The sequence below is a fragment of the Schistocerca piceifrons genome, chromosome 4, assembly GCF_021461385.2.
Source record: "Schistocerca piceifrons isolate TAMUIC-IGC-003096 chromosome 4, iqSchPice1.1, whole genome shotgun sequence".
NCBI classification, from domain to species: Eukaryota; Metazoa; Arthropoda; class Insecta; order Orthoptera; family Acrididae; genus Schistocerca; species Schistocerca piceifrons.
In genome coordinates, this window is record NC_060141.1 from 753,658,246 (window position 1) to 753,680,223 (window position 21,978).

The 21,978-nt window shown below is 37.5% G+C and overlaps 1 protein-coding gene across 1 annotated transcript in view; it reads right to left on the reverse strand.

Annotated features, from left to right (window-relative positions):
- The window catches only part of LOC124796150 (SCY1-like protein 2), a 404,810-nt gene that overhangs the window by 29,703 nt on the left and 353,129 nt on the right, over positions 1-21,978 (reverse strand). The window contains exons 12-13 of the mRNA XM_047260241.1: positions 1,692-1,751; positions 305-322 (exon numbers count right to left, since the gene is read on the reverse strand). Of these exons, the coding sequence (XP_047116197.1) occupies positions 305-322; positions 1,692-1,751 (78 nt within the window). The remainder of the gene's footprint in view (positions 1-304; positions 323-1,691; positions 1,752-21,978) is intronic.

Consider the following 21,978-nt stretch of genomic DNA (forward strand, 5'->3'; position numbering starts at 1 on the left):
TACGGGATAAGTGGTAAATGGGGGTTGGACATTTTCTGGTGAAAACTGTCACTAACTCTGGAGAAGGAAAACTAAAACAAAAATGCTTCACTTTATGGTTAAAGTGAGGGAATGAGCTGTGCAGTGTGTGTTAAAAAGCAGCATATTTGCACTCACCTTTGTAAACAAGGCATAACATCTTAATTAGATGATATACTTCAAAATTACTTGAGGCAGCAATGGTAATAATTGTGACTGAAATGCAAACATCAGCAGACAACACCAAAACATACAGCATTGCTGTTTCCACAGAGATGGTACTCACGATCATGCTCCGTGCAAGCTGGATAGAAAAGAACAGATAAGCAACAATCAGAAAACATAGAACATACAACTAGCACTCAGTCTTTCATACAGTGAAACTCTAATTTCATATTTGAGACACTGGAGTTTATAAGCCTTTTCTCTTTTTTTCCCCTGGATATTTCAAGGTCAAATAACACAAGGAAAAACAAATTGTGATAAACATCTTTAAAATGTGTGGTATTACTGTTGAATATATTTTATTTGTGTCCTTGAGCAATAAAGAAAAATGTTTGTCATTTGAACTGATACAAAATCAATGAAATTAATATGTGCATTCTGAAAACAACAAATAATAAAGTCACCAAGGAACATCAACTCAAGACAAAGACAAAGGACAAACACATACACATTTGAACCCAACTTGGATCATAAAAGTTTTCTAATAGATCTTCACATTCACACACACAGATACACACATAGACAAAACATCAATGGCAGAACACATAGGACTGCCCTGTAAGGCTTGAGTTAACTACAGGAAGTGCTCATCTGTTGTAATGGTGACTATCACCAACATTTATATTACAGCTCCAGATGTTGCATTAAAAGATGAAATTGTGAAAAATTGGTTCTGTCATGCTTGTATTACACTAATACTTGTAGCTAGATAAGTCTGAAGCAGATTTTATTTATAAAGACAAATGTATTTCATAAAAATATATATTGCATGACCACTGAGCACAGTTGTACACATTTCTTGTTATAGTTCATTATCTTTGAATGGATTAAGACATTGATGTCTTTTATGGAAGTTTTTCCATTGAACACTATGTACTTTTAATGCTCTGCTTTGACAGTAATGTTCCAATATATTTGATCACATGTGATATTGTAAGTTTAATTTAACAGTGTATCATATTTTCTTTTTCATAGTGCTATTCTTCAGTTGTCAAAAAATTTTGCTGTTTACCATATGGATTTTTGAAACATCTTTCCTTTTTCCCTGAGAATTTGCAAGACCTTTCTTTTGTCTAAATTTACTGGAATGTGACTTTCAGCGGTGTAGGCAATTAAATATAATGAATTGTTGCTTTTGTTCCCTATTTGTTGGAAATGGTTAACATTTCTCTTTGTAGTACCATTTCAGAAATATAAAGAAATTAAATAAATTCTAATATTACATCTATTGTTACAGTGAAGAATAGAAAAGTGTCTTAAAAACACCTGCCTCTTACTTCAAGAAAATCTTTATGTTTTGAAAATTAAAAGTGGAAAAAGTAATCCAAGCATCCTGCAACTCAAGCCATACAGGGAAGTATTTTGTGTGCTAACTGTGAGCTGGAAGAGAAAGAAAATAAATGACGTCACAGGAACACAGGACACACATTGCGTTCGTTGTGACTTACATACGTCGATGGCACAGACAGACTGGAACCTTCCCTGGACACTGAACTGTAGTGGAGACCCTGTAGGGGACAACATCAAATTCAGACCTGCATGTAACCTCATTCACGCAGAGCCAGTAATCAGATAAAGAGGGGGGAAAATATATACATATATGTGTTTGTGTTTTGTGCATGAGAAAATTACAGATAAATAGATAAAAGGAGAGACAGATAGAGAGAGAGACAGAGAAAGAGAGAGAGAGAGAGAGAGAGAGGCACACACAGAGGCACAGAGAGAGAACAATTTATGTACATCATATATGCTCACATCAGAATGTTATGTATATTTTCAGTGATGGTAGAGAATGGTATTGTACCCCTTACAAGCAAATATTGTCTGTAATGTTACAGACAAGAGATAACAACCTGAACTATCTCTGTAATTCGACAGAAAAGAGCAGCAAATTTCATTTGCAAGTGGTGTTTTGCTTCTCTACATTTTTCATCTTTTGTTTTCTTGTACATTGTAATTTAATGGTATGCATTTTATTATGGGACTGAATTTAACTTTTTATATTCATACAATATTTGCTTGAATCTCAAGTATGAGAGACAGTCTTCAGATCACATTCTTTCCTTATAATTTTTTCAATTCTTATCCTGCTTCTGCATCAATGAAAGAATAGTTATTCTCAGAGATCACAGATAATAAATCAAAACTGTTATGACAGTGGATGATTTGGTATGTAGACACATTTTTACATTACATATACTAAAAACAATGAGAATTTCACTTTACATTTCCATTTTATGTGTACAGATTGTGGCTATAACATATGAAAAAAATTATGTTACCTTTGTACTGAGACACTAAACATTTAATATGTGTTTTGCAAGTCACAAATACTGCTTATTGCTTTGTAAATGTTTCATTTTTATTGTTCATCAGATATTTTCCCTTTTCATTGTTGTCATACATAAACTCCTTTGTAAGTATCCATTACCTCTGGGAATAATTTATAGCATACCAAACAGTTCTCATTTTTATGTAAATAGCAAAAGTGGTAATGAAAAGTACCTGGATATTCTCATGCCTCACAGCTTTTTTTTTTGGATTAGCTTGGTTCTTTTTCAGTTTTTGTTGAAAGTAACATATGCACACTTCCACAATTGTTTATGTACATGTTATTTGATATAATTGTAGAGTAATCTGTAAGGGAGAAACTCTTTTCCTTTGTAACAACCTAAATCAAATTATTATAAATAACAGTTATATATTTAAGTTCAACAATCTTGCCAGTATCAACTGTGCTTAAAGTTACAACTTAAGGATAATATAATTCACTTAATAGTATTAAATTAATCTGTTCAAAACACATTTAGGCATTAAACTCTTAGCACATGTAGTCAGAAAAATATTTTTTAGAATTTTGAAATTAAATGGTAATAAATAGGAGTGAAAATTATTTGTATTGTATATAAAATTGAGAATATTGATCGTATATTAGGCACTGATTGAAAAGAAATGAAAATCACTATTATTTATTCAACCCACTTTATAGAAAGAATGTAGGTACACTTGGTTGGTGGTAAAATCTCACCTGCACATGGCTAATAATGCATAAATAAAGAAAAGACTGAAAAATATCTCTGGTCTAAAAAATGCTTCATTGCTTCCACATCTTTTTCTTCAAGAGAAGGCTTATGACCAAATCTCTCAGACAGCCATCTTGTAACCAGAACAATAACATAAGGAAACAACAACATAGGGACAATGAAGAAGGAAAAAGGTAGCTACATTTGATTTTTTAAAGTTTTCTTGAAGAATCTGAAAGGATGGAGGAGAAGGTGACATAACTGTGGCAAAATTTAATTAATTAATTTTCATTTTTTGTTAGATATTTGTTCTTTAGCAAGTCCTCCGTCAGTTAATTTTGGCAGTTTTGTAACTTATGATGTCTGTGGCGGTAACTGTAGTGATACCTGAAGGTTTTTGTATTATTTGGAGAAAAGTAAATGGCTACACAACATACCATATTTGGATCGTAGAATGTACATAGGTCATCCATAAGGTTTCCAGAATAAATTTTCAGTGTGTAGCCACTAGTACTAACTCTGACTTCTCATAGCAGCACCTTGTTGAGCAGTTGTTTCTATTGCCATGGTGGTGACTATTGTGAGGAGTGAGGCACAATTTCTTTTTTCCTTTTGTTGCAGCATATCTGTTCACCACTGTTGGAAAATGGACCAGTATGCGGCTATCATGTTTTTGTATGAATGTGTGAAAACTGCACTGAACATATTTAAATGCTGATGGTGTTTGTTGCATTTGAATTTGCCTGAGTAGTACAAGGAAACAAAAAGTGTGCACCCATAATGTCACTGTAAGGCAAAAAGCATGGGTAAAATTTATGCTACATTTCCTTATACACAAACAAAAGTGATTCTATCAAATAGCCAGAGCCTAATTCCAATTTTATTACGTTCTTAACCAGTCATAATACAACATGGTGCTTTGAGTCTGATCCATACACATTACACATAACCAGTGAAATGAGAAGAGGAAAACAGAAACCCAACAAAAATGAGAGGTGTGATGAAATGACAAATGGTCTTTGTCTTCCACAGTGTCATTTACACAGACTGACAGATTGTTACCATTGAATTCTCCAATGACAAGTATCATCTCTTCAAAAGATTAAGATGTATGTAGAGCTCAAAATTTAGAAAAGCATGGAATGTTTAGTACAGCACAAGACTGCTTTGGTGTATGCCTCAACTACCATGGCTCTGCCTCTAATCAAAAATCAAGTGATGCGCTGCTCTGTTTCTGTGTCACTTAATTTGGCACTTACAGACTACTTTCTTTTCCCAAAACTGAAGGGTCCCCTGAAAGAAACCAAGTATGAGTAAATCTCTAGCTTTAAAAGGCAATGATCAATTACCTGTAAGTTTAATCCCCAACTTTAAAACGCAATGATCAATTATCTGTAAGAAATCTAAAAAAAGACCTCTAAAATGCATTAAAAATTTTCTCAAATTATAAGAACTGTGTTTTGACAGAGAAGGTGATAATACAGAAAGTAGAAGGAATACAGTTTTTTCTAAACCCTTGTTCCAATCTTGGAAATTCTCTGAAGAAAATGAGCATAATTCACATGTGTAAAAACTGCTGCATAAATAAGCAGAGTGTGTGACCTGCAAATGAGTTTTCTGGAGGGTTGTAGCAATGAGGATAGAAAGTGGAAGAGAAAAATGACAATCAGATATTTGAATATCTGATACTTTACCTTCATATGCACAGAAATATTGGAGTATAACTTCCAGAGGATTGAATCATATCTGTGCACAGATTGTCATATTAGAGAATTGTTGTTGTTGGACTCGAGCTAGCTGAATTTTAGATGAGCATTATTTAAGATGTACCAGTAAAAGACAACAAAATTAAAGTTTTAGAAATAGAAGGTTTTTCTAGAACATACCAGAAACAAGTACTGTAATCATTATGTAACTTGAAATGATACATTGGTAATGTGATGCAGGATACTGCTATCAATGAAAATTTGTCTTATAATTTGATCTTTTGTGTAATATGGATGAAATTTCATGTCAATGCAAAGCAACATGCTAGAAAACAGTATAAAAATTCTAATGAAGCACAGTGATATGTCACCACAGCTATCACTGATAACTGTCACAATATAGCATGGAGTGACACATATTACGATTTTTATGAATGATATTAGTCACTGGACTGTGTATACTACAGCAATAAAATTAAAACATGATTCCTGTGTGCGCATAAGAGAGCCAAAATTTAAGTTCTCAGAGAAACAATAAAAGAAAGCTGTTTTGATACATACTGAAACTGGAAACAAGATTTCCATTCTAATTTTGGTGCTTAAGGGGAAAAAAATAGATAAAAAATAAAATAAAAAAAGAAAGCATTTTCGCAAGATTCAACAGTTTCGTGAGGCACTTAAGATCATTGTACACACAACTGTTATTTCATCTGCATCCATACTCTGCAAACCACTGTGAAGTAAGTGGCAGACGGTAAATCCCATTATATCAGTTATTAGGGTTTTTTCTCAGTCCATTCACCTATGGAGCATGAGGAGAATGATTGCTTAAACATGTCAGTGTGTCTTGTAATTAATCTTGTCTTCGCAGTCCCTGTGGTAAGAATACATAGGGGGCTGTACTATATGGCTTGATTAATTCCTTAAAGTTTGTTCTACAAACTTTCTATGCAGGTTTTTGTGGGACAGTTAGTGTCTTTCTTAAGCATCTGCCAGGTCAGTTCTATCAATATCTTCATGACACTCTTCCATTAGTTGAACGAACCTGTGACCATTTGTGCTGTCTGTCTTTGTTTCTGTTTAATATCCTTTGTTAGTCCTATTTGTTATGGATCCCACACAGCTGGGCAATATTCATGGACAAGCTGCATTAATATTTGGTATGCAGTCTCTTTTGTAGACTGACTGCGTTTTCCTAGTGTTCTACCTATGAACTGCAGTTGCCATCTGCATTACCTACAAAAAAAGTTTTCAATCCAGTCACAAATGTCACTTGATACCTCATATGATAGTACTTTCGATAATAAACGTAACTGTGGTACAGAGTCAAATAGTTTTTGGAAATAGTGGACTACTGCATCTGTCTAGCTGCCTTGATATAAAGCTTTCAGTATGTCATATGAGAGAAGTGCAAGTTCATTTTCACATGATTCTTGTTTTTTGGAATCCATGATGGTTGGCATGGAGGAGGTCATTCTTTTCAGGATACCTCATTACATTTGATCTCAGAATATGTCAGATTATCCAACAAATTGGTGTCAAGGATATGGGACAGTAGTTTTGTGGGCAGGTGTCACCTGTGCTGTCTTCTGACTACTGGGCATCATTTTTTGGTTGAGAGATCTATGGCAGATTGTAGTTAACCTAAGAGTTTGTTCACTTGTAACAGTTTCAGCTGTTTCTCAATGCCACTGACGTTAATATTTATTTCAGTCGTTTTTTTTTTTTTTTTGGGGTATCAGGATTAAATTTGGGCAATACTTTTGGTTTTTCCTTTGTAAAGGAATGTTTGAAAATGGAATAAGCATTTCTGCTTTTGCTTTGTTACTCTAATTTAATTTCTTGTCTTGTCCATGAATGATTGGTCTCTAATTGCCACAAACAGCTGTCATATGTGGCCAGAATTTCTTTGGGTTTTGTAAAAAATCTTTTGACAATATTGTGCTACAGTAGTCATTGAAAGCTTTACCTATTGCTATCTTGACAACCAAACACATTTCATTTAACATCTCTCTACCTGTAGCTACTTTGCTTTGTTTGACATCTATTATGCAGCAGTCTGTGTTCCTTCATGAGCTTATTTACAGTGACTACATTCCATGGAGGGTTCCTCCTGTCATGAAGTATTCTTTAGGGTATGTATCTATTCAGTGAATGGGCAACTATTCTTGTAAATCTGAGCCATAGTTTCCCTGAAAGCTCCTGTCCCAATTTAAAAGTTTCAAGTTCTACATTGAGATACAACACTTCTGCTTCTTTGCTTAACTTTTTGATCATGTAAATCTTTCTAATTGTTTTAGTTGCCCTTTGTATTTTGGTTATCTATGTTGCTACAACTGCCTCTTTGTCACTGACATCAGCTTTGATACAGAGGTCTATTTGTTGCCATTAGATCATATATTTCCATCATGAGTGGGATTCTAAAGCATGTGTTCTAGGTAGTTTTCAGTGAAGGCATTCAGTACTGACCACTAAAAATGTTGGATGCTTAAACCCACCTCTGGTAATAATATTATGATTGGGAAACTTACTTTCCAGTAAACTGAGATCATCCCTAAAGTTTTCATTTACATCAGGAGGTGAGTCTTTTGGCTGACAGAAAGATCCAATTATAACTTTATGCTCATACATAATACTGAGTCATGCCCAGATGATCTCGCTTGCAGCTTTAGTTTCTATCTTGGTAGAGTTAAGTTTCTTGTCTACTGCAACAAATACACCACCTCCATTTTGCATTTGCCTATTGTTTCAATATGCACTTGAATTTTCCCCAAAAATCCCACTGCTTTCAGCTTCAGGTTTTAACCAACTTTCTGTACCTGATGTTATGAGGGCTTCACTGACTTTTAGGAGTGTTTAAAATTTTGATACCTTGTTGCAAATGGTTCAGAAGTTATGATAATGAGTTATCAGAATGTCTTTCCATTCCCATTCCCTTCACACGACGAGAATGATTGCTTAAACACATCTGTGCCCATTCTCATTTGTCTAACCTTGTATTCAGGAGTCCTATGAGAGTGATGTGTGGAGGGATATAGTACACTGAAGAGCCAAAGAAACTGGTACACTTGCCTAATGTTGTGTATGGCCCCTGTGAGCATGCAGAAATGACGCAAAATGATATAGCATGGACTCGACTAATGTCTGAAGTAGTGCTGGATGGAATTGACACCATGAATCCTGTAGGGCTGTCCATAAATCTGTAAGAGTACAACAGGGTGGAGATTTCTTCTGAACAGGACGTTGAAAGGCATGCCAGATATGCTCAATAATGTTCATGTCTGAGGAGTTTGGCAGCAGGTGGAACTGTTTAAACTCAGAAGAGTGTTCCTGGAGCCATTCTGTAGCAATTCTGGACATATAGAGTATTGAATTGTCCTGCTGGAATTGCCCAAGCCCATCAGAATGCACAATGGACATGAATGGATGCAGGTAATCAGACAGGATGCTTATGTATGTGTCACCTGTTAGAGTTGTATCTAGACGCATCAGAGGTCCCATATCACTCCAAATGCACATGCCCCACACCATTATAGAGCCTCCACCAACTTGAACAGGGTGCATGGAGTCATGAGGTTGTCTCCATACTGTACACATCCATCTGCATGATACAATTTGAAATGAGACTTGTCTGACCAGGCAACATGTTTCCAGTCACCAATAGTCCAATGTCATTGTTGACAGGCCCAGATGAGCTGTAAAGCTTTGTGTCGTGCAGTCATCAAGGCTACACTAGTGAGCCTTTGGTTCTGAAAGGCCATACTGATGATGTTTCGTTGAACGGTTTGCGCACTGACACTTGTTGATGGCACAGCACTGAAATCTGCAGCAATTTGTGGAAGGATTGCACTTCTGACACGTTGAATGATTCTCTTCAGTCATCGTTGCTCCTGTTCTTGCAGGATCTTTTTCCAGCTGCAGCAATGTCAGAGATTTGATGTTTTACCAGATTCATGATATTCACGGTACACTCGTGAACTGGTCATAAAGGAAAATCTTCACTTCACCACTACCTCGGAAATGCTGTGTCCCTTCGCTCCTGCTGAGACTATAACACAATGTTGAAACTCACTTAAATCTTGATAACCTGCCATTGTAGCAGCAGTAACTGATCTAACAAATGTGGCAAACACATGTTGTCTTATATAGGCACTGCCGACCACTATGCCATATCCTGCCTGTTTAAATGTCTCTTTATTTGAAAACACATGCCTATACCAGTTTCTTTGGCACTTCCATGCATACTCCTAGAGGCCTCACTTAAAGCTACTTCCTGAAACTTTGTAAGTAGCCTTTTATGGGATAGTTTGCATCTGTCTTCACACATCTGCCATTTTAAATTTTCCAGCATCTTCATGACACTTTCCCATGGGTCAAACAAACCTGTGACTATTCATGCTGTTCAATATCTATGTTAGACCTGTTGGGTGTGGGTCTCACGCACTTGAGTGATATTCTATGGTGGGTTACTTAAGAGTTTTGTAAGCAATCTCTTTTGTAGACTAATCACATTTTCCTAGTATCTTACCAATGAGCCAGTGTCTGCCATCTGCTACACAATGACTGTGCCTGTGTTATTGTTCCATTTCATGTCACTACACATTGCTTCACCCAGGTATTTGTATAAGTCAACTGATTCCAGTTGTGGCTCATTTCTGAACATTTAAAGCAATTTGCCAAACTTTACAACATTTTGAAAATTTAACATAACCTCCATAACATATAACATAACATAGAAGCCAACCTCGGGGAAGATCAGTTTGGATTCCGTAGAAACACTGGAACACGTGAGGCAATACTGACCTTACGACTTATCTTAGAAGAAAGATTAAGGAAAGGCAAAGCTACGTTTCTAGCATTTGTAGACTTAGAGAAAGCTTTTGACAATGTTGACTGGAATACTCTCTTTCAAATTCTAAAGGTGGCAGGGGTAAAATACAGGGAGCGAAAAGCTATTTACAATTTGTAAAGAAACCAGATGGCAGTTATAAGAGTCGAGGGACATGAAAGGGAAGCAGTGGTTGGGAAGGGAGTAAGACAGGGTTGTAGCCTCTCCCCGATGTTGTTCAATCTGTATATTGAGCAAGCAGTAAAGGAAACAAAAGAAATATTCGGAGTAGGTATTAAAATTCATGGAGAAGAAATAAAAACTTTGAGGTTCGCCGATGACATTGTAATTCTGTCAGAGACAGCAAAGGACTTGGAAGAGCAGTTGAATGGAATGGACAGTGTCTTGAAAGGAGGATATAAGATGAACATCAACAAAAGCAAAACAAGGATAATGGAATGTAGTCTAATTAAGTCAGGTGATGCTGAGGGAATTAGATTAGGAAATGAGGCACTTAAAGTAGTAAAGGAGTTTTGCTATTTGGGGAGCAAAATAACTGATGATGGTCGAAGTAGAGAGGATATAAAATGTAGGCTGGCAATGGCAAGGAAAGCGTTTCTGAAGAAGAGAAATTTGTTAACATCCAGTATTGATTTAAGTGTCAGGAAGTCATTTCTGAAAGTATTCGTATGGAGTGTAGCCATGTATGGAAGTGAAACATGGACGATAAATAGTTTGGACAAGAAGAGAATAGAAGCTTTCGAAATGTGGTGCTACAGAAGAATGCTGAAGATTAGATGGGTAGATCACATAACTAATGAGGAAGTATTGAATAGGATTGGGGAGAAGAGAAGTTTGTGGCACAACTTGACCAGAAGAAGGGATCAGTTGGTAGGACATGTTCTGAGGCATCAAGGGATCACCAATTTAGTATTGGAGGGCAGCGTGGAGGGTAAAAATCGTAGAGGGAGACCAAGAGATGAATACACTAAGCAGATTCAGAAGGATGTAGGTTGCAGTAGGTACTGGGAGATGAAAAAGCTTGCACAGGATAGAGTAGCATGGAGAGCTGCATCAAACCAGTCTCAGGACTGAAGACCACAACAACAACAACAACATAACCCAACTGATTATTTGTGCAACTTTTTTCAGAGATTACTTCATAACAGATAAACACATCGTCTATGAGAAGTCTGAGCTTACTATTAATATTGTCTGCGATGCCTTTAATATACTACAGCGAATGTCTGAACACACTGCCCAGGGGCATACCGGAAGTTACTTTTACATCTGTTGATAACTATTCATCCAAGATAACATGCTGCATCCTCCTTACTAAGAAGTCCTCAATCCAGTGACAAATTTCACTTGATACCCTTTGAAAATAAGAGTTGGTGTGCCACTCAGTCAAATGCTGTTCAGAGTCAAGGATGTCACAATAAATCACCCAACAAAAGCCTTCATGTGAAATTTACTTTTTTTTTCACAAGTAGTTGCTTTAAACACTCACTGTAAAAAAGCTACTTGGCTATTATTTATAATCCTTCATTTCAACAATAAATATGACAATTTTTAAAATTACATGAATGTAACATCACAATAGTGCCATGCATGGTTATTTGGAAAAGGTGACCCTTATTGTTAAGGCCAGCAGCCGGAAGACTGGTTTCATGTCGCTCTCTGCATTAGTCTGTCCTGTGGAAACCTCTTCATCTCTGCACATCTATTGCAGCCTACAAACATCCTACTTCTGCCGCCCTTTCCCTGCTCGCACACACTTCCATCTATATTAACTATTCCTGGATATCTCAGGATGTGATCTTCCAACTGATCCCTTCTTTTAGTTGTATTTCAAAAGCTTTTAAACTCTTCTTGCTGTGTTCCATTCACGTATTGAGTGCAGGAAGAATAACTGTTTGAATGCCTCTATGTGTGCAACAACTATTCTAATCTTATCCTCACTATCTCTGTGTGAGCGATACATAGGGGGTCGTAGTAAAGTCCTTGAGTAATCATTTAAATTGCCCCTTTGGTATCTAACAGTTATCAAAAACATTGTTCTGATAATAATTTCTGGGTATGCAGCCGGATCCCGTCGACATTCTGCCACGATATTTCGGCACAGAGACGTCCGGCCATCATCAGGTGAGTACACAACTACTGAAGAGCGACTGCACCTGGGCTCTTCAGTAGTTGTGTACTCACCTGATGATGGCCAGACATCTCTGGGCCGAAATATCGTGGCAGAATGTCGACGGGATCCGGCTGCATACCCAGAAATTATTAGAAGAAGAAATACGCCGGGAAAATTTCAGAAGTCACATTGTTCTGATATTTTGCAGGTTTTTGACATATTTACAGTGTCCGCTCTCCATGGCATGTCCTGGACATCTTGAAAAATGATGCTGCAGCTACATTTTCTTGAGGGTTGCTTGATATTGCTTGCTCTTTCATGACATCCATATGTTGACTTCTTTCAGTTAAGTTTCTTCAGGCCAGTTATGTATCTGGTGTGATACCTTTTAAAAAACTATTTTGTTTATTAGTCACTAACAGTAATGTCTGTGGAGAAACCAGAATTTACCAGTGTGCCTGCAGGTCTCTCACTGAGAAAAATGTTTTGTTTTCACTCATTATGAAATTCTCTGTAAGTTCAAAAGATTTCATCAAAATCAAGTGTACACAGTTTCTTCATCAGACATTGGTGTTTAACTATCTCCAAATGCACATATTAACTCTACCATTCCACTGTACAGGGCAGGTCAGAAGTCCCAGTACCCCTGTAATTCTATGTAGTATAAAATGTTATTATGCAGGTTGGTAGCTATGTCCCTTCTTACCTTCATATTTGCATGTTTTCGCAGTTGCAGTCAAGTTTTAATTTGTAGCTATGGCAGATGTGAGTGGTTACAGCTACACTGTTGAGGAGTACTTAGTGACAACTGTGTGAGTGCACAAATCACAACACACAGGGAAGACAATGAGACAGATTATGAGAGCATTCCAGGAAAGATTTAATGACATGAAAGGCAACACTTTTGGACTGGGAAAGATGTGCTTTTGGTTTTGGCAGTGTTAAAAAGACAGGCTGTGGAGTTGAAGGAAGAAAAAAAAAGTGCCACAATCTCTGCTTCAATTGCACAATCTCATTTGAAGTCAACATGTAAAGATGCTTCAGAATTCAATACACTGAGGATGACAATATGCAATATCGCTTGAAAATAGATCTCAAGCTCAGACCATTTTGACCAATGTTCACAAACAAGTTATTGGCTACAGACCGGAATGAGCGTGTTTTAGTGTGCTGTGCTTTATTAACTCAATTTCAGGTGTAGTGAACTGTGCCAAGGTATACTTTCAGACGGATGTGCTATTTATCACAACTCACATGCTAGAAATATTGTCATGTGGACCAAAGCACTACCACCTCAGCTTGAGGAAAGGGGCATCACAGAGTGCATATGGTTGCAGCAAGATGGAGTGCCTCCTCATTACACTCTTGCAGTGTGTGTGTTTCCAGGACAGTTGTGGTTCTTCAGCAGTGCCAGCTCCCTTGAAATGGTCATCAAGAAGGCCTGACCTTACCACACTTGACAACTCATTTTGGGGAGTCATTAAGGCACATATATCTGAGTGTAATTGTGCTATAAAAACATTGCACAATGCTGTTGAGGATGTGTTCAGCACCACAACACTAGACATACTAAAAAATATGTCAAGAAGAATATGGTGAACATATCAATTCACTGGACACTTAAACACAAGTAAGTACTTTTTCCAAAAAAACTCTAATCAATTAGAATCACATTTGATTCAAGATGTGTATGTGGCACATACATGGTTCAAGAACCAAAAGAGGAGGCTCTACACATGGAAATCATCCCTTGGGTCACACAAGAAATGATTTTCAAGATGGAGGAGAGAAGAAAATTTAAAAAACAAGAACACTGAAGATACAAGAAAGATGTACCGGTGGTTAAATAATGAACTGTCAAGAAAAACAGAAAAAGAGGAATATGATGCAGTTGAAGAACTGGACGGGAAGGGAAGATATGACTTACTATACAACAGAGTAAAGACATGGGATTAAAACAGAGCAGGAAGTGCTGCTGCTGCTATGAAAATTTTGAGTAAAGACAAAGAGGTAGTGTACAAAGATTATTACAATGTCCTCCAGAGATGGGAAGAATATCTAAAAGAACTGTATGACACAGATCGCAAACCAGAAACTCTGGAACTTGAATGATGAGAAAGGACCAACCATCATAATGGAAGAAGTAAAGTCTGCCATAGCTGCAATGAAAAATGGCAAAGCGGTAGCACAGATACAATACAGGGAAAAATATTAAAATGCTTGAACCAGGATGGAATAAGAGAACTATATGACAGTGGTCTATATCTACATCTACATCCATACTCTGCAAGCCACCTGACAGTGTGTGGCGGAGGGTACCCTGAGTACCTCTATCGGTTCTCCCTTCTATTCCAGTCTCGTATTGTTCGTGGAAAGAAGGATTGTCAGAAAGCTTCTGTGTGGGCTCTTAATCTCTCTGATTTTATCCTCATGGTCTCTTCGCGAGATATACGTAGGAGGGAGCAATATACTGCTTGATTCTTCAGTGAAGGTATGTTCTCGAAACTTTAACAAAAGCCCGTACCGAGCTACTGAGCGTCTCTACTGCAGAGTCTTCCACTGGAGTTTATCTATCATCCCCGTAACGCTTTCGCGATTACTAAATGATCCTGTAACGAAGCGCGCTGCTCTCTGTTGGATCTTCTCTATCTCTTCTATCAACCCTATCAGGTACGGATCCCACACTGCTGAGCAGTATTCAAGCAGTGGGCGAACAAGCGTACTGTAACCTACTTCCTTTGTTTTCGGATTGCAGTTCCTTAGGATTCTTCCAATGAATTTCAGTCTGGCATCTGATTTACCGACGATCAACTTTATATGATCATTCCATTTTAAATCACTCCTAATGCGTACTCCCAGATAATTTATGGAATTAACTGCTTCCAGTTGCTGACCTGCTGTTTTGTAGCTAAATGATAAGGGATCTATCTTTCTATGTATTCACAGCACATTACACTTGTCTACATTGAGATTGAATTGCCATTCCCAGCACCACGCGTCAATTCGCTGCAGATCCTCTTGCATTTCAGTACAATTTTCCATTGTTACAACCTCTCGATACACCACAGCATCATCTGCAAAAAGCCTCAGTGAACTTCCAATATCATCCACAAGGTCATTTATGTATATTGTGAATAGCAACGGTCCTATGACACTCCCCTGTGGCACACCTGAAATCACTCTTACTTCGGAAGACTTCTCTCCATTGAGAATGACATGCTGCGTTCTGTTATCTAGGAACTCTTCAATCCAATCACACAATTGGTCTGACAGTCCATACGCTCTTACTTTGTTCATTAAACGACTGTGGGGAACTGTATCGAATGCCTTGCAGAAGCCAAAAAACACGGCATCTACCTGTGAACCCGTGTCTATGGGCCTCTGAGTCTCGTGGACGAATAGCGCGAGCTGTGCTTCACATGACCGTCTTTTTCGAAACCCATGCTGATTCCTACAGAGTAGATTTATAGTCTCCAAAAAAGTCATTATTCTCAAACATAATACGTGTTCCAAAATTCTACAACTGATCAACGTTAGAGATATAGGTCTATAGTTCTGCACATCTGTTCAACGTCCCTTCTTGAAAACGGGGATGACCTGTGCCCTTTTCCAATCGTTTGGAACGCTATGCTCTTCTAGAGACCTACAGTACACCACTGCAAGAATGATGAATGGCCTGAGAACTTTCTGACAACAGTAATGATTCTATTACCAAAAAAACAAGGAACCAAGAAATGCAGTGAGCACAGGACAATTATCCTCATTTCACATGCAGCCAAAGTGATGTTAAGAATACTTAATAAGAGACTTTGTAGCATTACATGAGTATGTCCAATATAGTCGGATCTACTTTGCATCACATGAATGTAGGGGAGTTGAAAAAAGCAGTGACCCATGACATCATATCAACTTGAAATTTTATTTATACATGCAATTCATTTCTAAATTTTATTGATTATTTGCAGAGTAAAGAATTTGATTATGTACAACATTTAATAGATAATGAGTTTTAATGAGATAGATATAAATATGTTTTGACATAGCAAATCACCTTGTTGCATTATGCATGATATGTTTTCTCTTCTGTCGTGTTGCTCGAGTGCGCGATCATGTAGTCATTGAGTGCAGATCTGCTGTAACTTTCGTGAATGGGCATAGAATTGTTAATTTACAACCCAAATTGATTTAAAAATTATTCAAGGGACCACGGCTCAACTTTGGTGCAAACAAATTGCGCGCGAATTCTCAAGTATCAGCGCGGAGTTTCAGATATGTGGCTGGATATTGGGCATTATCGTCGCGTGTAGGATTCAGTAACATTAACCGCAATTTACAGATGTTAGCTTGATAATAACTATCAAAGACTTATATGAGTGGCATAGTAATTGTATTGATGCTTAAAGCAAGTGAGAAGTGATTTACTGCCGGAAAACAGCAAATATCAATCATTGCATAGTTAGCTTGTTGATACGTAGCTTAGCGACTCATAAACGGACAGTGATAGAATTACTGAAATGATCTTTTAAGCATCAATGACCACTACACACACATCAGAAACTAATTACTCTAATGGTGAGTGACTTCTGGATTGGATGAGTCTTTTTTTTATTTCAGCTAATTGGTATTAATAAACTTCTTTCGAGGTTGAAACTTCATCAATGGTGTCATGCTCATTCAGTTTAGTAGAACGACAGATAGTACTAGCTACACTACTATTTATAGTTTTAAAAGAAAAGAGAGCACATACCTGTTTTTATTCTGAGAAATGTTTGTACTTCAGCCATCAGTCTTCTCAAACCAGAAGCACGAGTGACGCTCCCTCACGGCACTACGATATTGTGAACCACCACACACATGTGCCCCCTTCTCACTACATTTCTGCATTGAAAACCATGAGATACAGCCGCAGTATGAAGAAGGAAGAAAGAAGAGGAAAGATCAGTGAAAGAAATGGAGCAAAGAGAGAAGTGAAGGTCACAACTTGAAAAAGTAATGGAGGAGAATCTTGGCAAGGAGCAGTTTGGCTTTAGTTGGAATACGGGCACCAGAGATGCAATAGGGCTCCTACAAATATTTGGAGAAAGGTTTACTGAAAAAGGGAGAGACCTCTATATGTGCTTCATCGATCTATAAAAGGCATTTGACAATGTGGCTTGGGGCAAGCTGGCGACTATAATGAGGGAAAAGAGAGTGGACTGGAAAACCAGAAGACTTGTAAACTCATATCTGAATCAAAAAGCCTGAGTTTAAGTGAGAGGAGAAAGTACAAACTGGATTGGACTAAGAAAAGGAGTAAGACAGGAATGTTGTCAATCACCTACTCTTTTCAACTTCTACTTGGAAAATATGATTGACCAATGCTTATTAGATGACAAAGGAGTAGAAATTGGAGGAAGAAGAGTAGGGTGTTTTAGGTTTACTGATGACTTGGTCCTTCTGGCCACAGGGGAAAAATAATTACAGGATTTAATGGAACCCACTGAAGCTAAGGGAAAAAATTATGGAATGAAAATTAACCAAAGAAAACAAAAGGAGGGAATAAAGAAATAAAAATTATGCTGAATGGTGAAATATTAGAACAGGTGCAAAATTTTAAATATCTTGGAAGCAGGTTAGGCACCAACTGGAACTGCAGCACAGAAATTAAAACAAGGATATCAATGGAAAAAGAGGCATTTTATAAAATAAAAGGAGAATTTTCTGCAGCAGTCTGGACAGAGAACTGAGGAAAAGACTCATAAAATGTTTTGTATGGAGCGTTCTTCTCTATGGCACTGAAACATGGACTTTGAGGAAGAAAGTCAGAGAAAGGCTGGAGGCTTTTGAGATGTGGACATGGTGGAGGATGAAAAGAATAAGTTGGATGGAGTAAGAAATGAAGAGGTACTGAGAAGAGTGGGAGAGAAAAGACAGTTACTAGATGTAATAAAAAGAAGAAAAAGAAATTGGATTGAGCTCATATTACGAAAGAATGATGGACTGATAAAAACAGTGGTAGAAGGTTATGTAAAAGGGAAAAAGAAGCGAGGAAGGAAGAGATTTCAGATACAGGATGGCGTGATGGGTGGTACAACATACAGCAGCCTTAAGAAGGAAGCAATAGATTGCAGGAAATGGAGAGGCAAAGGACCTGCTAATTTAGCAAAAAACTGATGACGATGATGTGTATTGGGATTTCTTGCCCACCCTGTGCAATGCATGAAAGACCTGTTTTGGATACGGTGTGAGTAAAAAATTGCTACGTAGGCATCCTTATTTGCCCTGATTGCATTGACTTGATACTCATGATCACTGCATTAGATGTAGGCATATCACGGAGGCAGTGGAAATATTGCACAGTCTGGCTCAGATTTCAGTTCTCTAATAATGTACCATTTCTTCTAGTGATTCCAATTGCAGTTCTGTTAGCATGTGTATTGCACATTAGCGTGAGTCATATCAGTGAGCCCCTATCCTCACGGTACAGCCCTAAGTTACTTTGACATCTTCTGTCAGATCAGCTTCATAACCACAGACACTAAATGAGAACTTTACAGAAGGTAACAACAGAGTTTGTATGCTGTTTCCTTAATGGATGCACTGCACTTTTCCACATTCCTGATATTTATCAATAGTTGTTTGCTAGTCATGCACATCTTCATGGTACAATGCTAGGTCTGCTCTTAACAATATTATGAAATCGAAAGTTGCCACTCACCATATAGTGGAGCTGCTAAGTCGCAGGTAAGGGCAACAAAAAGTCTTTCACAAATAAAGCTTTTGGCCGACACACACACACACACACACACACACACACACACACACACACACACACACAAACACACAAGCAACTGAATGTGGTTTCAGTTGCCTGAGACTACAGTCGTGTGTGAGAGTTTGCATATATGTGTGTGTGTGTCTATTGTTAATGATGGCCTTACTGACCGAATGCTTTATTTGTGACAGTCTTTTTTTGTGCCTGTCTGTGACTCAACGTCTCCGCTATATAGTGAGTAGCAGCTTTCCTTTTCATAATATTGTTACATTCCATCCTGGATTTTCCATTGTTAGGTTTGCTTTTACTAACACTGGTGTTCATGGTGGTCAGAACTGTTTTACTGTTGATGTACTTTGTATTGACAAGACTAATGCTCCAGGAATCATAGAGACATTGTTGCCCACAAAATTTTAATGTCGAGTGAAGCAGTACAGGCTTTTTCTGGTAATGCCATTGCAAATCTTCTTACTGATTTTACATGTTCTTGCTGTCTGACATTGTTTTTTGGCATAATGTTTGAAAATTTTGAAGATGTGTCAGTTCCCGTAAGTTTACCAGTAATGTTGTAATCAGAGATTATTGACTCATCTCCCCTTTTTCATGAGCATTATTTTGCATTTATGAATATTTCATAGAGCGGCATGATGTTTAATGCCCTTGGTGATCCTGCTTCCGTCTTAGTCGTTCGGAAGCCACTTCTCTCGACTTGTTCAACATCTACATACATATCCACAAGACACCACATGGTGCATGGCAGAGTGTACCACTAAGAAAACACAGAAGAAGCTAAATACGTAACTTGGCACTTTCCAGGTCTGTACGAGATGACAGTAGGAGCCTGACTGACTCTTACTATTCTCCTCCTGTCTCCCCTCAAACACTTAATGTCACTCTTGACGTGTTGAGCTTACTTTGTCTGAGCTTCAGAGGCATTTTGCTCCTTAGTTCAGGGTCATATCCATAAACCCAACTTTCCTCACCAGTGGCAAGTTTGGATTGTACTGAAGCAGTTATTTAAGTTCCCAGCAGACTTCCAAGCAATGTTCCTTCTGATTGCCTTGAAGCTGTCATGGTGTAAACCTGTCTGCAAGCCTTCTCATATTTAATTCTTCTGACAGAATATGCACACATGTAGCATAACTCTAAGCTTCAACTTATTCCCTAGATTAACTTCTCATGGTTGGGATTCACAGTCATATAATATTTCTTAAAAGACGTCATAGTCGCCATTTACTGTATAAAATATTTATTGTTACTATTGCGATTTTGGCCTTATGGCCATTTTCAAGTAACACTGCAAAGTTACATTCTGTCAGAATATAAAACAATCTGACAAGAGTACATGTCGTCGTCAAAATGCAGCCTTTTGACTGTGGGAGTCCCACAAGATCTGATGAGTAAGACACTTATTACATCATAATATGTTGTTAAATATATACTGAACTGTCAATGTTACCATCGTTCTAATAATCTTGTATGTGTGATAGATTACTAGAATGGTGGTAACATTGACAGTCCAGTATATACTTAACAACATATTACAATGTAATAAGTGTCATACTCATCAGATCTTGTGGGACTCCCACAGTCAAAAGGCTGCATTTTGACTATGACATGTACTAATGTCGGATAGTTTTATATTCTGACAGAATGTAACTTTGCAGTGTTACTTGAAAATGCCCACAAGGCCGAAATTGCAATAGTAATAATAAATATTTTATACAGTCAATGGTGACTATAATGTCTTTTAAGAAATATTCCCTAGGTGTTACAGACGTCTTGGATGGACTGTCTGCAGTCTTTCCGAATCAGATCCTTCACTTTCTGAGCATTTTATAGTGTGATGCAATTTGCTGGCTGACCAGAATTGTTGTCACTATCAATTGGTGTATGCCAATTTTTGAAATACTTATACCAGTCATAAATCTGTGACTGTGTTGTCACCAAAAGTTTTCTCCACTTTTTTGTGCATTTCTGCAGTGGTTTTTCCCAAGTTTTAAACCAAACTGTATGCAGACACATTACTCTTTTGGGTCAGTCATTCCAAAACTGCAAACTCATAGAAACATTACAAACACTAACAATGTATCAAACCACTCAGCTCACCACTGGTGTATGGAGAGACACCTAGTGGTATTTCAGTTAACTTTGACCATTTACGCATAAAATTCAAATACTTCAATCTTTTATATACCACCTCGTATCTGAGGTTTAAGAAGCTCTGAAACTATGGTTTAAAACTACTCTTTTGTTCAGATACACAGGTTGCTTCAAAAATTGTGCATATACTTTGAACTGACACAGAATATTTTATCATGTTTCATTACACAGGGGAACAGTTGTGACCAGCAACAGTAGTAACTAGTAGAAGAAGAATGAGTAGCTTTGAGAGATGAAATAGTAAACGTAGCAGAGGATCAAGTAGGTAAATAGATGATGGCTAATATAAATCCTTGGGTAACAGAAGAGATATTGAATTTAATAGATGAAATGAGAAAATATAAAAATGCAGTAAATGAAGCAGGCAAAAAGGAAAACAAACGTCTCAAAAATGAAATTGACAGGAAGTGCAAAATGACTAAACAGGGATGGCTATAGGACAAATGTAAGGATGTAGAGGCTTATCTCACTAGGGGTAAGATAGATACTGCCTACAGGAAAAATAAAGAGACCTTTGGAGAAAAGAGAATCACTTGCATGAATATCAAGAGCTCAGATGGAAACACAGTTCTAAGCAAAGAAGGGAAAGCAGAAAGGTGGAAGGAGTATATAGAGGGTCTATACAGGGGTGATGTTCTTGAGGACAATATTACGGAAATGGAAGAGGAGGTAGATGAAGATGAAATGGGAGATATGACACTGCGTGAAGAGTTTGACAGAGCACTGAAAGACCTAAGTTGAGACAAGGCTCCGGGAGTAGACAACATTCCATTAGAACTACTGACAGCTTGGGAGAGCCAGTCCTGACAAAACTCTACCATCTGGTGAGCAAGATGTATGAGACAGGTGAAATTCCCTCAGACTTCAAGAAGAATATAATGATTCCAATCCCAAAGAAAGCAGGTGTTGACAGATGAGGAAATTACCAAACTATCAGTTTAATAAGTCACAGCTGCAAAATACTAACATGAATTCCTTACAGACGAATGGAAAAACCAGTAGAAGCCGACCTCGTAGAAGATCAGTTTGGATTCCATAGAAATGTTGGAACACGTGAGTCAATACTGACCCTATGACTTATCTTAGAAGATAGATTAAGGAAAGGCAAACCTATGTTTCTAGCATTT